This window comes from Periplaneta americana, chromosome 4 (genome assembly GCF_040183065.1).
Source record: "Periplaneta americana isolate PAMFEO1 chromosome 4, P.americana_PAMFEO1_priV1, whole genome shotgun sequence".
Taxonomy (NCBI): domain Eukaryota; kingdom Metazoa; phylum Arthropoda; class Insecta; order Blattodea; family Blattidae; genus Periplaneta; species Periplaneta americana.
The window spans coordinates 198,680,076-198,700,709 of NC_091120.1; the positions used below are offsets into that span (position 1 = coordinate 198,680,076).

General features: G+C 34.5%; 1 protein-coding gene across 1 annotated transcript in view; it reads left to right on the plus strand.

Annotated features, from left to right (window-relative positions):
* Window positions 1-2,429: 2,429 nt before the first annotated feature.
* LOC138698986 (polycystin family receptor for egg jelly-like) overlaps window positions 2,430-20,634 on the plus strand; it is an 82,453-nt gene continuing 64,248 nt past the window's right edge. The window contains exons 1-5 of the mRNA XM_069825173.1: window positions 2,430-2,769; window positions 8,469-8,726; window positions 10,593-10,776; window positions 14,243-14,415; window positions 20,054-20,220. Of these exons, the coding sequence (XP_069681274.1) occupies window positions 2,430-2,769; window positions 8,469-8,726; window positions 10,593-10,776; window positions 14,243-14,415; window positions 20,054-20,220 (1,122 nt within the window). The remainder of the gene's footprint in view (window positions 2,770-8,468; window positions 8,727-10,592; window positions 10,777-14,242; window positions 14,416-20,053; window positions 20,221-20,634) is intronic.

Here is a 20,634-nt window from a genome sequence, read left to right on the forward strand (position 1 = left end):
CCTTAGGAAATGCTTAACACCTTCATCAGCGAATCACAAGACGCACACGTTTAAATGTAGCCGACCTGCAACGTGATTGGCTGCCGGAAATTAAAGCGACGGGACTATAACAGCTATTCTCAGAACTTCAGAACTTCAGTTTTCCCGCCAAATCTGGCGTTTTTCAGTATTATTTAGTGGATAAATTTTATTAATTTTCTATTGCTGATATAGGGATTTAGCGGATATTTTAGCACTCACAGCGGCAAAATAATCCCATTTTACATTGACAATATAGCAATTTAGCGGTTTCTGTATTGTTTCACAGCAGGGTTTTAAGAATCGAGTTGGCAACATTGGGACTCCTACCGTTAAATACTTGAACGAGAGCAAGCAAAGTTTGTGTGTGCTATGTCAGGACCGGGGGGAAAAAAACATAAGTGTATTTCGGACTTATTCCGTAAGGAATAAAGAATGCAAAATAGTCGAACTAGCGTACAGGTACTTCTGGTGATATTGGAAGTAAAAGACATTGAATTTATAAGCGTTTTTTGTGAAGATGGATTTCAAAATATGTAGCAATGGTGTCCATTACTATGGAAAGATGAAATTTTGTTTGCAGCATTTCATTTTACACAACCTAAATTCACTTATGTTAATTGTTTTCGGTTAACTTCCCGCCAATTCTTGTTGTGGCTTGTAGAGTATGTGGCAGACCGAATAAACCTTCTGTAAATGCGAGTTTTCTTTTTACGAAGCCTAATATATATTTTTCATAGTGTTCTGCCCAAGCGCAGGTCTTTCACTGTAAACCCAGCATTCTCCTGGCTTTCCTATTTTCTGCTCTCCTCTTTGCCTCCTCATATGATCCATATATCTTAATGTCGTCTATCATCTGATATTTCCTGCCACGAACTCTTCTCCCGTTCACCATTTCTTCCAGTACATCCTTCAGTAGGCAGTTTCTTCTCAACCAGTGACCCAACAAATTCCTTTTCCTCTTTCTGATCAGTTTCAGCATCATTCTTTCTCCAACCACTCTTTCCAACACAGCTTCATTTCTTATTCTGTCTGTCCATTTCACACGTTCCATCCTTCTCCATATCCACATTTCAAATGCTTCTAGCCGTTTCTCTTCATTTCGTCGTAATGTCCATGTTTCTGCCTCATACAATGCTACACTCCACACAAAGTACTTCACTAGTCTCTTTCTTAGTTGTTTCTCCAGAGATCCGCAAATGATGCTTCTTCTGTTAAAAGCTTCATTTGCCATTGCTAATCTCCTTTTATATATGAAATAATAATAATTTAAAGGAAAGCATTTTTGTTAAGAAATAACTAAAATCATTGTATGTAGTATGGAAATTTTATTACTTTTTTGTTTTTATTTTTAGTTGGTTATTTAACGACGCTGTATCAACTACTAGGTTATTTAGCGTCGATGAGATTGGTGATACTGAGATGGTATTTCGCGAAATGAGGCCGAGAATTCGCCATAGATTACCTGGCATTCACCTTACGGTTGGGGATAACCTCGGAAAAAACCCAAGTAGGTAATCAGCCCAAGCGCGCATCGAACCCGCGCCCGAACGCAAATTCAGACCGGCAGGCAAGCGCCTTAACCGACTGAGCCACGCCAGTAACTGTGTAGTATGGAATATATATTAATAGTTACTAACAGAGACCGGAAGATTAGGCATTGCACTTTCCACAAAGTGATTTCGGCAGCAAGAAAAACTTTACATAAGTCGAATGCAAATTGAGATTTTCGACTCGACGTTGCAAAGAAATCTTCTTCCCAGTAGCCTTAGAAACTGCATTTTCTTGTGTATGGTTGTACTGATATGTTGTCATATGAAATATTTACATCAACGTCTCAATGAAAACTGAAAGAAAAATAACCGTCAAATATAACGTTAGACCCGTACTTATTGTTGCCTTGTCAAATAAACACAAGCGATAATTAAAACGCTTACTGTTACACATTTTTGCACGGCAGCACTCATTGTTGCAAAGAGAATATGAACTGACTGAAAGACAATAATATACATTCGGTGAAGTCACTTTCATTGTAGCGGTTATAGAAATAAATTAAAATATACCTGTAGGCAATTTTTAATAATAAATTAATAAATAATAGATAAATAATCAAATAAGAGCAAAAAAGCATGTATTTTGTAAACTAGGCATTTATATTTAAAAGCAGAAAAGGGCAACATAAAACTGTGACGTTTCAATCACAAAGGTATAATTCGTACAGATTACTTTCAATAAGAAGATAGATTTAAAACATTTAAAAAGGCATTCTGCCAAAGTTCCGGTCTCTGGTTATTAATAGTAAAATGTAGTTAAGGGCGGTTTCCTGGAAAACAGAAATGTAACAGGACCACCATTAACGAATGATACACAAATTGTACATAATTTTGACGACAATAAATATACATATAAATATGCATGGGATAGGTACTGAATATCCGTCATATACAGGGTGTGCATTGCGTCGCTGTGCCGTGTTCGCTGCCTTGATCCCGGTTCTGCTCGGAAAGAAGGAGGCACTCCCGTGCGACTCCAAACCCTGCAGGATGCGAGGAGTCTGTAAGAACCAGGGGGACAGCTACACGTGCGAGTGCTACGAGCAGTTCTACGAGAACCCGGACAACGACTGCATGGACGAGCGAAACCACTGCAGCAGCAACCCCTGCACCAACGGGGGCACCTGCCAACCGGTGTGGGGCAACTACTTCTGCGTCTGCGAAGAGCAGTACCACGGCCGCCACTGCGAGAAGCAGAGTGAGTACCTCTCAGCTTCAGATTTGTGGCAGAAAAGTTTGTTCAGTGAAAGGTTTCGGTTTCCACTGCCACTCTTTTTCCACAGTAAATCCTGTTGCCACTAGAGTAGACGCAAGAAGAGCGTGCCACAGTAAAGGCTGGTTCACAATAAACCGGAAACGAGAATCGGAACGAAAACGAAAACGGTAAAGTTGTTAAAATGTATACATTTAAATGTGAGTATTCACAATTAACGAAAAGCTTGCCGGATCCCGAGATCGGGAACGGAGAGTTGGCCAAGTTTTAACTCTGGTGTTTACGATTCCGATCACAGCCCACTAGATTCATTCTATTACCATCTAAAAGCTATTTTGTCGTATATTTTGTAGCAAGAAGATCGTGACATAACCTATGCATTATTTTGTTCTGTGCTGTGCATCATGGAGCAAGTTTTATTTGATGAGATTCTAATATTGAGTGTTGAGGAAAATCCTCACGTTTACGATAAGCGGCGCGCCTCGTATAAAGATGAGAAAATGAAGGAGAATACTTGGCTTTCAATAGATGCATCTTTGAACACCGATCGGAAGCGAATCATATTTTATTACTGCATTGGTTGTATTACACACTACATATTCATGCTTCAATTCAATAACTACTGTTGTGTTCATTTTTGTTCTATTACAAATGTTTCTTCTCTAATTATTTTACGTTACGGTAGACTTAAAATAGGTTGTGATAATAAAGATGCATGGGCATATTTATAGTACCGTACCTAATGAAATGTTTCAGTTCAAATTTCGAAGTTGGTTAACCTGTGTTTATGTTGGCTGCCTTGCACTCATGAGAGAACGCCATTGGTCAATTATACACAAATAACATCAGAATGCGTAATATCGACTTTGCATATCGTTACTGACATACATATCGATATGCATAGTCGTCTACGTTCTCGGTTTATTGTGAATAACAAATTTTCATATTCACGTCCTCTGCTTCTCGTTTTCATTCTGCACGAGCTTTCGGAAACGTTCGGGCGCACTCGATCTCGCTTTGATTCGATTGGCAAACTGTCGAGGTCTACAGTTCTCAGTCGTCTGCTGGCTTGATGTTTCGAGCGTAATTTATCACAGAGCATGTAACGTAACCGAAACCTTGTTGCAGAGTAACTAATAACATAACATTGTTGAAAATACAGAAACACGAATTTTTTTACATATAAAATCACTGAATGAAATGACAAAGACGTTATAAGAAATATGTAATTGTTGAAAATACAGAAACACGAATTTTTTACATATAAAATCACTGAATGAAGTGACAAAGATGTTATAAGAAATATGTAATTGTTGAAAATATAGAAACACGAATTTTTTTACATATAAAATCACGGAATGAAATGACAAAGATTTTACACGAAATATGTAATTGTTGAAAATATAGAAACACGAATTTTTTTACATATAAAATCACTGAATGAAATGACAAAGATGTTATAACAAATATATAATTGTTGAAAATATAGAAACACGAATTTTTTTACATATAAAATCACTGAATGAAATGACAGATGTTATAAGAAATATGTCATTGTTGAAAATATAGAAGCACGAATCTTTTTTACATATAAAATCACTGAGTGAAATGACAAAGATGTTATAAGAAATATGTAATTGTTGAAAATACAGAAACACGAATTTTTTTACATATAAAATCACTGAATGAAATCACAAAGATGTTATAAGAAATATGTAATTGTTGAAAATATAGAAACACGAATCTTTTTTACATATAAAATCACTGAATGAAATGACAAAGATGTTATAAGAAATATGTAATTGTTGAAAATACAGAAACACGAATTTTTTTACATATAAAATCACTGAATGAAATGACAAAGATGTTATAAGAAATATGTAATTGTTGAAAATATAGAAACACGCATTTTTTTTACATATAAAATCACTGAATGAAATGACAAAGATGTTATAAGAAATATGTAATTGTTGAAAATATAGAAACACGAATCTTTTTTACATATAAAATCACTGAATGAAATGACAAAGATGTTATAAGAAATATGTAATTGTAGAAAATACAGAAACACGAATTTTTTTACATATAAAATCACTGAATGAAATGACAAAGATGTTATAAGAAATATGTAATTGTTGAAAATATAGAAACACGAATTTTTTTATATATAAAATCACTGAATGAAATGACAGATGTTATAAGAAATATGTAATTGTTGAAAATATAGAAACACGAATTTTTTTACATATAAAATCACTGAATGAAATGACAAAGATGTTATAAGAAATATGTAATTGTTGAAAATATAGAAACACGAATTTTTTTACATATAAAATCACTGAATGAAATGACAAAGATGTTATAAGAAATATGTAATCGTGTAATAATTGATATTTGACGTTGTAATAAAACACTAATACTATGTGATTTTATTAAAATCTTCCGATAACTAGGGTACTATGGTCGGTTTATTTTAATCTGTATATACTCCTTATGTTACGAGCTCACCCTGTTTCGTTTTTCATAAATTTATGAACGTTATAAATAATTCCCCAGTTTGACTGTGTAACGTTTCATTAGCACTTCCTAATTTAGAGCGAAACGTTGGGCATTGTTAAGTACATAGAATGTTATACAGAACTCTGTTATTTAACAAACACACTTTAAACTACATAAAACTCCTGATATCAGGGATAAAACGCAGAATATGGAACGCAAACGCTAGCTTCTACCCGCTCTACACAGCAACACTCCACGATACGAACAGCTCAAGACCGCGCTTTCGAATGCGCCCTGTAATCAGCATTAGGTGATTCACAGCAGCCCTGTAACGAGCATGGGGGCACGAGGACCGAATATCGTTCTCTACGCATCAGTCAAATGCGCAAGCTTTCTTTGCGCTTCCTCTACCGAGAAATTACTATGGACATCTACAAGCATCGCAATGCGGGGTAAACTTGAACACTTTTTAAACGCAATTACATTTGCACAGTTAATGGAATAAAACAAGATTAATAACTTCCTATTTATACAGGTGTCTCTAAATTAGACCGACAAAATTAGGAAGCAGATAGATAACCTTCGAGGAAGCATATTTTGTTAAGGATCCCATGGGCTGCGACGCTTCTTTTCATTGCAAGAAGGCGGGAACGATAATCACTTTTTTCAGTCCAAGAGGGGTATGTCATTACTACTACCACTCGGTTTGTTTACGTCCGGAGCCAGTATCATTTGGTATCGATTATAGCACGTTTGTTTACTTCCATTGGTACAACATCCTATTACCCGTGTTATTCGTCTACGTCAGGGATGAGACGATATTAGCTCCCAATCATGGTAGAAGAGCTCGACCTTGATCACGAGCGCATAGCGCATCCACTACATAGCGTCGTAACGTAGACAACAGGGATGTACAGTACATGCACATGCAGCGAATAAGGGCAGCAATTATTACAATAACTTGCGTTACTAAATTTCTGGCTATGTAATAGGGCTAATTATTCAGTTATTTAATATACATGTACATATATAAACAAATCGCAAAGGGAAGGGTTTTTTAGGAACAAAAAGAGAAATAGGAAAAGTTAATTGTATGTAAACCATTTTATTGTTAAAAGCAATTATTTATTATGTAAATACTTCACTTCATTGGTTAGGAGAAACTAACAGGGTCTACCTGCTCGACGTGTGTGATTTCTAAGTACTTTTGAGTATTTGTTGAAAAAATAATAATGGCAATATTGATTGAAATAGAGTATATTGATTGTGTGATTGTGAAAATGTAGTCCTTACTCTCCAGTCGTGATTATGTAATGAGTTTTCTTAGAGTGATTTGTGAGATGCACGTAACACGAAAAAACAAATTGGTTAAATTAAGATATTGACAGCCATCGTAATTTTTGGGGTCAATCATTTAAGAGGATATGTGTGACTTTTAAAACTTCCACAATTTCGGCCAAAATTTGTGAAATTTAAACTATGTAAACAGATCTATAATAATATCATCTGTACAAAATTTGGTATAATTAGGTCTAATAGTTTTGAAATTATATTTTAAAGTATATTTTATATTGACGTTACTAAAAAAGCTCCTTGCATCAAAGTTTTCAAATATAGTACAAAGTAATATACTTATAAATAAAATCTATATATATAATTTGAACTGGTAATGGAAATTACGGGAAAACGGCTGAACGGATTTTAATAAATGGACCTTCATTTGGAGCTTGGAACCTAAAGTTTTTCGGAAAAGTAGTAGTTTTCAGTGAAATGTCAATTTTTCTACATAATTTTCCTATTTTCCAAAATCCATCTGTTGTCAGTTTTGAGAACTAATTTTATTCAATCACGGCCGACTTGATTGAATTTCAGAACAAAACACGAACTACAATTAACAATAGGCTATTACACGAAGGCCATGACTTGCAGATTGCCGACATGTTTAGAGCTCAATTCAATTTGTTACTAAAAACTGATTCTGCAGTGTATAATTTTCTGAGTACAGCTGTGTATTGGATATTCAAATCTACGAAACTTGAGGTGGTTTGATGACATTATTACCATTAGAAATTAAATATTATTATAGTTAATATCATGATGAATCTATTTTTTCATTAATTGTACATATTATTGATGCTATATTGATGACATGGAGCTTGGAACCTAAAGTTTTTCGGAAAAGTAGTAGTTTTCAGTGAAATGTCAATTTTTCTACATAATTTTCCTATTTTCCAAAATCCATCTGTTGTCAGTTTTGAGAACTAATTTTGTTTTGTGGTTATGTAAGTAAATGTAGAGAATATCTTAATTAAGATCTTCATTTCTATAATTTACTGAGTGGCTGCTATATATAACTACAAAACTTAATTAAGATAATAATATTGTTATTAAAAATCAAATATTTTTATACTTATTAACCCAGTGGGGTTGGGTCTTTTTCATATACTTAATGGCGATGTAGTGTAGATATTGATATGTGTCACTGTCTTCAGTATTGGCTCGAGAGAACGCAAAAATTACAGTTCCTAAGTAAAGACCAAAAGATATTACTTACTGATAAAATAAGAGGCCTAGAAAATTTTGTAGTCTCCAGATCATTTCAGCAAGATCTCTTAGTAGGATAAAATGATTTTACGCTCTACATTTCAAGTTCTACATGCAGCAGCTATACGAAAATGCTATTGTTCGAAAGCTTAGCAAACCTGACATTTTTTTAACTTTTGCTTACAATCCACAATGACCTGAAATAGCTACTGCTATCGTCCTGACATTGATACTTGCGTTTTCGCGTTGAAACTCAAAAACTGAAGTTGGATAGTTCAAGATAAAGTATTTGGCCTAAAAAAATCAATTCAGAGGGAATATGTTTCATTATTATGAAAGCAAATAACTATCAAAAAGATAAGTATTCTTCATTGAAAATAAATCTGAAAAATTTTTATTTGAGCGTCTAACGAACTTAGTTTGCAGCAGTATTTTCTGCACAAGCCACTAGTACTAATATATTCGACAATCTCCATTTAATCGTTCAGCAATCAGCTATTTACCTTTTTATTTATTTAATAATTCAACCATTAAGTTATTGAATGAGTTATTTGAAATTATGAACTCATTTAAATCAATAATTACTTCATTCTTTGATTTCGTCCGCCCACTGGAGCAAATACAAGGCTCTCTGCTTGCAGACAAGGGCGGGATAATCCGGACGTCCAGGCCAGAGTTCCTGTACGACACGGAACAGTACATCGGAGCAGTGTCGATACCCTTTCTCATATTCGACGGAGGTGTTGGAACAGAGTTCTCTTTGACATACTACATAGAAATTGATGGAGGTGATGACGTTACTTTCAGCGGAGATTCTGCCCTCTTGGAAGATGGGTTAGATCCCTCCGACATCAAAAAGGGTTTGAGTTCATCACACATGAAGGAGAAAGTTCCTGAAGGCAAGTATATTTACCAACATCGTTGCTATCATCATCATCATCATCATCATCATCATCATCATCATCATCTTCTTCTTCTTCTTCTTCTTCTTCTCCTCCTACTGTATCCACTTTCAGAATAAGATTGAAGCAACGATACAGAAATTATAGTCCCGTCACTCTAATTCCCGGCAGCCAATCGCGTTGCAGGTCGGCTATATTTAAGCGTGTGGGTCTTGTGATTCGCTGAGGAAGACGTTATTCATTTCTTAAGGCTCGATAAATACTTAATATAATCGCCCGCCATTTTGGCTCTTTCGTTGGCGTTCGCGGAAAGCACACAAAGACGTTATTTGCCGCTCAATTATTTGCTGAATTACAGTGAGTTTGATTTATTATCATAGGAGCTACAACATGATAATATTTAACGGTGTGGCAAATAGATTCCTCGTATGGTAGCTCGGCAGCGAAAGAACAAAAAAGGCGAACGATACTACCTACCTAGACTTATAGAGGCTTCACTTCCTAAGACGTAAGCAAAGAGGAGGAGTCACGCCGGGAATAACAGCGTCGCGACTATAAAATTGTTGTATCGCTGAGTTACTAATGGAGAATTCGATCACTTCACCGTTCTCAATGACTTCATAGTAACACATGAGGCGCCTAGAATCAAAACCTGCGAAGTGCAAAAAGCTAAATTGCCGCGAAAATGAAGTAAACATTTTCTATATGAATAAACTTTCTTGGAATATATGTAATTCTTTCACAAATAGTTTACTATCATTATATGTAATCACGTTAATTCCAGGCTTATCTCTTCATGGAATATAACTTTTTTTTTTTAGATTTAATTTGGACTTAATTGTTTTTGAGACTTAAGAGTGGATTTAGAGGATTTTGAAAGTAGGAAAAGTATTTCCGAACATGAAGACATGGAAAAGAGGAATATATTTTAATTTTAACCATAATAAAATAAAAACTAGGCTTCTTCTTCTTCTTCCCTGCAAGTATTAGGCCAAATGGCCTGTTACGATCTCACAGTTGAATTTTCAATCCAGCGCTTCTTTGGACGACCGAGAGATCTCTTCCCGTTTGGACGATAGTGGAGCATGACTTTTGGGATTCTATCTCTATGCATGCGATGCAGATGATTTATCCAGTTGTTCTGATAATGTTTTACGTGATTAATTACAGGTTCTAGTTGTAATTTCTTCCATTACATCTTCATTGCGTTTGTGATCCCATTTCGTATATCCCGCTGTATATCTCATAAATTTCATTTCATTAGCCGTTATTCTGCTTTCGTCTTTCTTCCTCAATGGTCATGCCTCACTGCCGTAACAAAGTACAGTTTGTTTGGTGAATTTAGAAATTTACGTGATTACCAGTTGGAACACATTCGAGTCCACACCTGTGAAGTAACGGTCAGCGCGTCTGGCCGCGAAACCAGGTGGCCCGGGCTTGAATCCCGGTCGGGGCAAGTTACCTGGTTGAGGTTCATTCCGGGGATTTCCCTGAACCCAATACGAGCAAATACTGGGTAATTTTCAGTGCTGGATCCCGGACTCATTTCACCGGCATTATCACCTTCATATCATTCAGACGCTAAATAACCTAAATGTTGATACAGCGTCGTAAAATAATCCAAATAATAAATAAACACATTCGACTTGATTTCGTTAGCGAAAATGTAGAAAAGTAACTCAAATAATATTAAAACGCAACATTTCATTCCATACTAAAAAAGAAGTCTTCGCTTTTATCATGCAATTTGTATTGGATGCTCATTTTTTAAGTCACTTTTCCTTTACCTGTGTGCAAATTTCCGCGGAGGGTTGTGATGATCCTGTGAAAGTCTTGAAGATATATCAATAACTAAAGTTGCAGGAAAGAAGAAGGTGTTATATTTCCCCTTCCGGTACAAGAACAGACAAGGAGTGACGAAGTTCAACGCCAGCATCTCGGTGCAGGTGAAGAACGCTGGGGAGGACCAGTTCGCGGGCCGCTACCCCGTGCTGCTGTCCACCGACCCGGGGATCTGCCGGCCCGTCGTCACCACCGTCAAGGACTGGTGAGTTCAGCCCAGTAGGTCCTGGAAACATTCGAGATAGATCTCTGTAGCACCTGCAGTAATACACTGTCATGACATCATAAAAATGCAGACTCGAACCGAGGAATGTACAAATAAAATTAAATAATTAATTTACAAGTAAGCAGAGGACTCAATTATAATAAAGCAATGAATGAAGTAGGGGAGTAGTGGGTACAGTGAGACACAAAAATATTAAGACATATGTATGCAAGTGAAATTTCAAGTATTTTTTTAATCAAGTGCAGTAGAAATATACATTAAAAATGGAGTTGTTGTTGTTTTCTAATGCCAGGCGTTTGACAATAAAGTCATTTGACCTCTTGCACTCCAATATTTTTCAAAGATATTATCATGACCAGCCAATGAAGCACAGATTTTGAGGTGTTCCGAATCCATTTCTTGGTTTGAGTTGCACAATGGGCAGTTAGGGGACTGATATATTCCAATTCTATGCAGGTGTTTGGCCAAACAATCATGGCCTGTTGCCAATCTAAATGCAGCTACAGACGATTTTCGTGGTAAATCGGGAATTAACTGTGGATTTTGATGCAGAGAGTTCCATTTTTTCCTTCGAGATTGTGTTATCAAATTTTGTTTGTTGAAGTCTAAGTACGTAGATTTAAATCTTTTCACAGAGTAATACGTAGATTTAGTAACAGGTCTGTAAGTAGCAGTGCTGCCCTTCTTTGCTAAAGCATCCGCATTCTCGTTTCCCAGGATTCCACAATGGGATGGTATCCATTGGAATACAATTCTTTTATTGAGTGATATTAATTGAGAGAGCATTTTAGTTATGTCTGTTGTTTGAGATGAAGGTATGTGTTCAGAGACTATTGATAGAATAGTTGCTTTGGAGTCTGACAATATAACTGTATTCTTAAATTTATTGATGTGGCATAGAAGATTCCTGAGACATTCACTTATTGCAACGACTTCTCCATCAAAACTTGTTGTTCCATATCCAAGAGATCTATGAAGTGAGAAGAAACAGCACGTAACACCTGCACCGGCACCTTGTTCTCTGGAGAACAACATGGAGTACAATAATACATAAAAAGAAATGTTAATAGATAAAGGACATAATATACAATGCGTGTTTGTTAAAAAAAATGCAAATGTCTCACTGTTAGCGTTCAGGAGGGTACAGTGAGACACCGCAGAATCATTTTGATGTCTGACTTCGAAACCATTGAAACATCTGGAACATTTGGAAAAGTGAATTTTTCATGACTTTTAAAACTTTTGCGAAAAAATAAAATGAATTTTTGGTGACAACAAAGCTTATAATTATAAGAATTTAATTTAATTCTTTATTATTTTTTAATGTTTTCTTAAATTTTGTGAATAATTTTTTTTTATTTAGGAAACCATTAAAATGTAATGTATCCATTATTTTAAGCTATAGTTCCTAAATTGGTTACTAGTATGTTCATTTTTAATGTTAGTTACCGGTAAATGTAATATAATTACAGTTTATTTTTGCAAATCATTGGTAAATGGGAACGGTGAGACGTCTCAGTGTACCCTTCAATGGCATGTCTCACTGTTCCCTTTACGCATAGTTCGTTTAAAATGGAGCCATAATTTCAAAATCAGAACAAGAAAGACGAAACTTTGCCAAACATAACGTCAAATACCATAGTATTAGGTAACAAAACATTCATAATTCTATTTCATTTGTATATCCAATATAACCTTCATTAAACACAAGCCAAAATTTTACTTCTAGAGTGAAAAATTACGAATTACTTTTTCATCACTTACCTTTAAAACTAGAATCAAATCGAGAATGAAAATACCATTACTTTACTCATGCAACATACAACTCCACTGTTACAAACATTTCAACATCAAAATTTACCATCTAATAAAAAATGTCTCACTGTTCTCCCTGTCTCACTGTACTCACTTCTCCCCTAATTCATTTATGGAGTAATTAATCTGCAAGTTAATGAAAGATTTAGTTACGAAGGTAATCAATTGGATGCAGGAATAAAAGAAAAGATCTGATTGGCAAAACACAAGTTTTGGGATATAAACCTTTACTGATGAAGGTTACTGAAAATGTAATAACTATACTGTATTAATATTATAGATTTTGGTGGTAAATTAACTGGTTCACTAATTTCGACGTGGTTTGCGTCAACCTCTAAATCCTAGCGATTCCAGCGCAGAGTTTCTTGTGTTCAACACACCCCACCACAACAAGAAATGGATTTTGTGCGAGATCGTGCGTATTTGCTTGTTTTCCGCACAGAACCAATACGCGGTAAGTGTGAAATACCACATTCAGTATTCCCAACGTAACACACATAACAATTTCCCTCTTCTTACCGCTTAAGCGCGACATTCATTTTACTGCTTTAGGCTTTTAACATATTATTTTTAGAGACGTTTAACATAGTAATAATTATAAATTGGAAACTTACCACTGCAATTTCACCTAAATTGCAATGTTAATTATTGTTTTTAAATATTTGCAAAAATTAAGTAAAGTCTACTACTCCACGAAACTTATTGTATTCCTGATACAAGTAACATTAAGGAAGCCGTGAAAAAATCAACAAGATTCCAGATGCCGATGTTATTACTGCAATATGTTATATAAATAATATTGTTAAAATATTAAAATGAAAAATAAATCATTACATAACCTTACCGTTTGTTTTAAGTTCGCATTTATAGACTGGGGGAAAAAAAAGACAGACGTACTGTATATCACGGCCTGCTGGAATATAGTAAACACATAAAACATTTTATAGCAACAATGTTGAAGAAAGATATTTTGGTTTTCCGAAGTTGCCGTCATTAAACAGAAACCAACATGGAGATTTCATTGCGACTAATTAGAAATTCGTCTTTCAGGTATGTAATAAACGATCTTCGCACAAAATAATGTACGATACACGAGCGGTATGTTTGTTTTCATGTTCTCGGAAATTAAAAAAGCTCAACTACGTTTCGCTTTTTCAATCTTTTCCTCGACCATGAAAACTTCAACATACCGCTCTTGTAACGTATATTACTATTAATGCTCATATTACAGCGCTATATTCTGCAAGGAGAGGTGGCGTCATTAGGCGTGATCACACAAGTTACATTGGCTCATGGTCCAACTATTAACAATATTAGAATTAAGCTGTTCTTACAGTAGTCATTAGAAATTCTGTCATTTTTTTTTTTCATTACGGATTCCGGACAGGGTACCGATACTGTGCGGCAGGAAAAACGTGTATTACGTCAAAATGAATTTCTTTTTTTTTTTTTTTCGTTCGTTCCCTTTTGGAAAACTGAGTTCTATTAATGCAGAGCAAACAGATTAATTAATAGAAAAATAAATTTATCAGATAATCCAAGGGCACGAATGATAAGCCGGTATAAAGCATCGCCTCTGCTACAATCAGCTTAAAACATATCAGCCAGTGAAATGCGGTTTTTGTTGCAGTGGAAGGTCAACGGCCATTACGAAATGGGAGCGAGGGAAGAACTACACGGTTAGAGGGCACTCCGTCCACGGGTGCAGCCAAGACTCGAAGCTCAATCCTTGGTGGACAAGGTACACGCTAAGCAACGACGCGCCCTACCCGTTCTTCTTGAAGGTGAAGTCCGGGCGCAGAAGTGAGTCCATATTCAGTATCTAAGAGTCAATTTATCAGGGAATGATGTGCATGAAATATAATAATTTTAGTACTAGTCTGTCTGTGTACAGCGATTTCACTAAACTATTGGACGGATTTTGTTCATATTCAGTATCTACGAGTCAATTTATCAGGGAATGATGTGCATGAAATATAATAATTTTAGTACTAGTCTGTCTGTGTACAGCGATTTCACTAAACTATTGGACGGATTTTGTTCATATTCAGTATTTACGAGTCAATTTATCAGGGAATGATGTGCATGAAATATAATAATTTTAGTACTAGTCTGTCTGTGTACAGCGATTTCACTAAACTATTGGACGGATTTTGTTCATATTCAGTATCTACGAGTCAATTTATCAGGGAATGATGTACATGAAATATAATAATTTCAGTACTAGTCTGTCTGTGTACAGCGATTTCTACTAAACTATTGGACGGATTTTGTTCATATTCAGTATCTACGAGTCAATTTACCAGGGAATGATGTACATGAAATATAATAATTTTAGTACTAGTCTGTCTGTGTACAGCGAATTGTACGAAATTATTGAATGGATTTTGTCATATTCAGTATCTACGAGTCAATTTATCATGGAATGATGTACATGAAATATAATCATTTTAGTAGTAGTCTGTGTGTGTACAGCGATTTCTACCAAACTATTGGACGGATTTTGTTCATATTCAGTATCTACGAGTCAATTTATCAGGGAATGATGTACATGAAATATAACAATTTTAGTACTAGTCTGTCTGTGTACAGCGATTTCTACTAAACTATTGGACGGATTTTGTTCATATTGAGTATCTACGAGTCAAATTATCAGGGAATGATGTACATGAAATATAATAATTTTAGTACTAGTCTGTCTGTGTACAGCGATTTCTACTAAACTATTGGACGGATTTTGTTCATATTCAGTATCTACGAGTCAATTTATCAGGGAATGATGTACATGAAATATAATAATTTCAGTACTAGTCTGTCTGTGTACAGCGATTTCTACTAAACTATTGGACGGATTTTGTTCATATTCAGTATCTACGAGTCAAATTATCAGGGAATGATGTACATGAAATATAATAATTTTAGTACTAGTCTGTCTGTGTACAGCGATTTCTACTAAACTATTGGACGGATTTTGTTCATATTCAGTATCTACGAATCAATTTATCAGGGAATGATGTACAAGAAATATAATAATTTTAGTACTAGTCTGTCTGTGTACAGCGATTTCTACTAAACTATTGGACGGATTTTGTTCATATTCAGTATCTACGAGTCAATTTATCAGGGAATGATGTACATGAAATATAATAATTTTAGTACTAGTCTGTCTGTGTACAGCGATTTCTACTAAACTATTGGACGGATTTTGTTCATATTCAGTATCTACGAGTCAAATTATCAGGGAATGATGTACATGAAATATAATAATTTTAGTACTAGTCTGTCTGTGTACAGCGATTTCTACTAAAGTATTGGACGGATTTTGTTCATATTCAGTATCTACGAGTCAATTTATCAGGGAATGATGTACATGAAATTTAATAATTTTAGTACTAGTCTGTCTGTGTACAGCGATTTCGACTAAAGTATTGGACGGATTTTGTTCATATTCAGTTTCTACGAGTCAATTTATCAGGGAATGATGTACAAAAAATATAATAATTTTAGTACTACTCTGTCTGTGTACACCGATTTCTACTAAACTATTGGACGGATTTTGTTCATATTCAGTATCTACGAGTCAATTTTCAGGGAATGATGTACATAGAAAATAATAATTTTAGTACTAGTCTGTCTGTATACAGCGATTTCTACTAAACTATTGGACGGATTTTGTTCATATTCAGTATCTACGAATCAATTTATCAGGGAATGATGTACATGAAATATAATAATTTTAGTACTAATCTGTCTGTGTACAGCGATTTCTACTAAACTATTGGACGGATTTTGTTCATATTCAGTGTCTACGAGTCAATTTATCAGGGAATGATGTACATGAAATATAATAATTTTAGTACTAGTCTGTCTGTGTACAGCGATTTCTACTAAACTATTAGACTGATTTTGTTCATATTCAGTATCTACTAGTCAATTTATCAGGGAATGATGTACATGAAATATAATAATTTTAGTACTAGTCTCTCTGTGTACAGCAATTTCTACTAAACTATTGGACGGATTTTATTCATATTCAGTATCTACGAGTCAATTTATCAGGGAATGATGTACATGAAATATAATCATTTCAGTACTAGTCTGTCTGTGTACAGCGATTTCTACTAAACTATTGGACGGATTTTGTTCATATTCAGTATCTACGAGTCAATTTACCAGGGAATGATGTACATGAAATATAATAATTTTAGTACCAGTCTGTGTACAGCGATTTGTACGAAATTATTGAATGGATTTTGTCATATTCAGTATCTACGAGTCAATTTATCAGGGAATGATGTACATGAAATATAATAATTTCAGTACTAGTCTGTCTGTGTACAGCGATTTCTACTAAACTATTGGACGGATTTTGTTCATATTCAGTATCTACGAGTCAATTTACCAGGGAATGATGTACATGAAATATAATAATTTTAGTACTAGTCTGTGTACAGCGATTTGTACGAAATTATTGAATGGATTTTGTCATATTCAGTATCTACGAGTCAATTTATCATGGAATGATGTACATGAAATATAATCATTTTAGTACTAGTCTGTGTGTACAGCGATTTCTACGAAACTATTGGACGGATTTTGTTCATATTCAGTATCTACGAGTCAATTTATCAGGGAATGATGTACATGAAATATAACAATTTTAGTACTAGTCTGTGTGTGTACAGCGATTTCTACTAAACTATTGGACTGATTTTGTTCATATTCAGTATCTACGAGTCAAATTATCAGGGAATGATGTACATGAAATATAATAATTTTAGTACTAGTCTGTCTGTGTACAGCGATTTCTACTAAACTATTGGACGGATTTTTTTCATATTCAGTACCTACGAGTCAATTTATCAGGGAATGATGTACATGAAATATAATAATTTTAGTACTAGTCTGTCTATGTACAGCGATTTCTACTAAACTATTGGACGGATTTTGTTCATATTCAGTATCTACGAGTCAAATTATCAGGGAATGATGTACATGAAATATAATAATTTTAGTACTAGTCTGTCTGTGTACAGCGATTTCTAGTAAACTATTGAACGGATTTTGTTCATATTCAGTATCTACGAGTCAATTTATCAGGGAATGATGTACATGAAATATAATAATTTCAGTACTAGTCTGTCTGTGTACAGCGATTTCTACTAAACTATTGGACGGATTTTGTTCATATTCAGTATCTACGAGTCAATTTACCAGGGAATGATGTACATGAAATATAATAATTTTAGTACTAGTCTGTGTACAGCGATTTGTACGAAATTATTGAATGGATTTTGTCATATTCAGTATCTACGAGTCAATTTATCATGGAATGATGTACATGAAATATAATCATTTTAGTACTAGTCTGTGTGTGTACAGCGATTTCTACCAAACTATTGGACGGATTTTGTTCATATTCAGTATCTACGAGTCAATTTATCAGGGAATGATGTACATGAAATATAACAATTTTAGTACTAGTCTGTCTGTGTACAGCGATTTCTACTAAACTATTGGACGGATTTTTTTCATATTCAGTATCTACGAGTCAATTTATCAGGGAATGATGTACATGAAATATAATAATTTTAGTACTAGTCTGTCTGTGTACACCGATTTCTACTAAACTATTGGACGGATTTTGTTCATATTCAGTATCTACGAGTCAATTTTCAGGGAATGATGTACATAGAAAATAATAATTTTAGTACTAGTCTGTCTGTATACAGCGATTTCTACTAAACTATTGGACGGATTTTGTTCATATTCAGTATCTACGAATCAATTTATCAGGGAATGATGTACATGAAATATAATAACTTTAGTACTAGTCTGTCTGTGTACAGCGATTTCTACTAAACTATTGGACGGATTTTGTTCATATTCAGTATCTACTAGTCAATTTATCAGGGAATGATGTACATGAAATATAATAATTTTAGTACTAGTCTGTCTGTGTACAGCGATTTCTACTAAACTATTAGACGGATTTTGTTCATATTCAGTATCTACTAGTCAATTTATCAGGGAATGATGTACATGAAATATAATAATTTCAATACTGGTCTGTCTGTGTACAGCGATTTCTACTAAAGTATTCGACGGATTCTGTTCATATTCAGTATCTACGAGTCAATTTATCAGGGAATGATGTACATGAAATATAATAATTTTAGTACTAGTCTGTCTGTGTACAGCGATTTCTACTAAACAATTGGACGGATTTTGTTCATATTCAGTGTCTATGAGTCAAATTATCAGGGAATGATGTACATAAAATATAATAATTTTAATACTAGTCTGTCTGTGTACAGCGATTTCTACTAAACTATTGGACGGATTTTGTTCATATTCAGTATCTACGAGTCAAATTATCAGGGAATGATGTACATGAAATATAATAATTTTAGTACTAGTCTGTCTGTGTACAGCGATTTCTAGTAAACTATTGGACGGATTTTGTTCATATTCAGTATCTACGAGTCAATTTATCAGGGAATGATGTACATGAAATATAATAATTTTAGTACTAGTCTGTCTGTGTACAGCGATTTCGACTAAAGTATTGGACGGATTTTGTTCATATTCAGTTTCTACGAGTCAATTTATCAGGGAATGATGTACATAAAATATAATAATTTTAGTACTACTCTGTCTGTGTACACCGATTTCTACTAAACTATTGGACGTATTTTGTTCATATTCAGTATCTACGAGTCAATTTTCAGGGAATGATGTACATAGAAAATAATAATTTTAGTACTAGTCTGTCTGTATACAGCGATTTCTACTAAACTATTGGACGGATTTTGTTCATATTCTGTATCTACGAATCAATTTATCAGGGAATGATGTACATGAAATATAATAATTTTAGTACTAATCTGTCTGTGTACAGCGATTTCTACTAAACTATTGGACGGATTTTGTTCATATTCAGTGTCTACGAGTCAACTTATCAGGGAATGATGTACATGAAATATAATAATTTTAGTGCTAGTCTGTCTGTGTACAGCGATTTCTACTAAACTATTAGACGGATTTTGTTCATATTCAGTATCTACTAGTCAATTTATCAGGGAATGATGTACATGAAATATAATAATTTCAGTACTGGTCTGTCTGTGTACAGCGATTTCTACTAAAGTATTCGACGGATTTTGTTCATATTCAGTATCTACTAGTCAATTTATCAGGGAATGATGTACATGAAATATAATAATTTTAGTACTAGTCTCTCTGTGTACAGCGATTTCTACTAAACTATTGGACGGATTTTGTTCATATTCGGTATCTACGAGTCAATTTATCAGGGAATGATGTACATGAAATATAATAATTTTAGTACTAGTCTGTCTGTGTACAGCGATTTCTGCCCATTCATAACACTGAATACCACAATATAATGTGAAGTCTGATATTTTCGCTCTCCTTACAGAAACGAATAGTGTAAGGGTGCCTGGAACTGTGACTCATACGATCGAGTCGTACAGCTTGAGGTACGGGGTTTACGTCCTGGAGCAGCAGGTGGTAGAATTGCTCGCCGCAAATGTTAGAGCGCGTCTCCACCTCGACTTCGACATGGTGGGTGTCCAGAAGCCTGGAGTAAACTCGATGTAGACCGCGGAATTGTCAAAGAGCTCGCAAACTGTTGAAATACTTGCACGGTAGAAAGGAAAAGCTGACATTTTGATTAGTACAAGGAAACAGAACTTTTAGTACTGCACCTCAAACTGAATTCAACATGACACTGTCTCATCACACACTTTCTCCGCTGTAACAGGAATACATCGGAACACAAAATACGTCACTCACTTTGCACAATGACCACAACTGTGTTAGTTTGAATTTTTTTTTATTTTCGTTTTAGTTTACAAATGGAGAGTATGTGTCTGTGATAAAAGAAGTGATTGATGAACGTTATGCAATAGGCTCTTTTCTTTATTCATCTTCGTTTCTCATTATATTTTTCCACTTCATTTTAAGTAATACGAGAAACAAGAAATACGAATACAAATA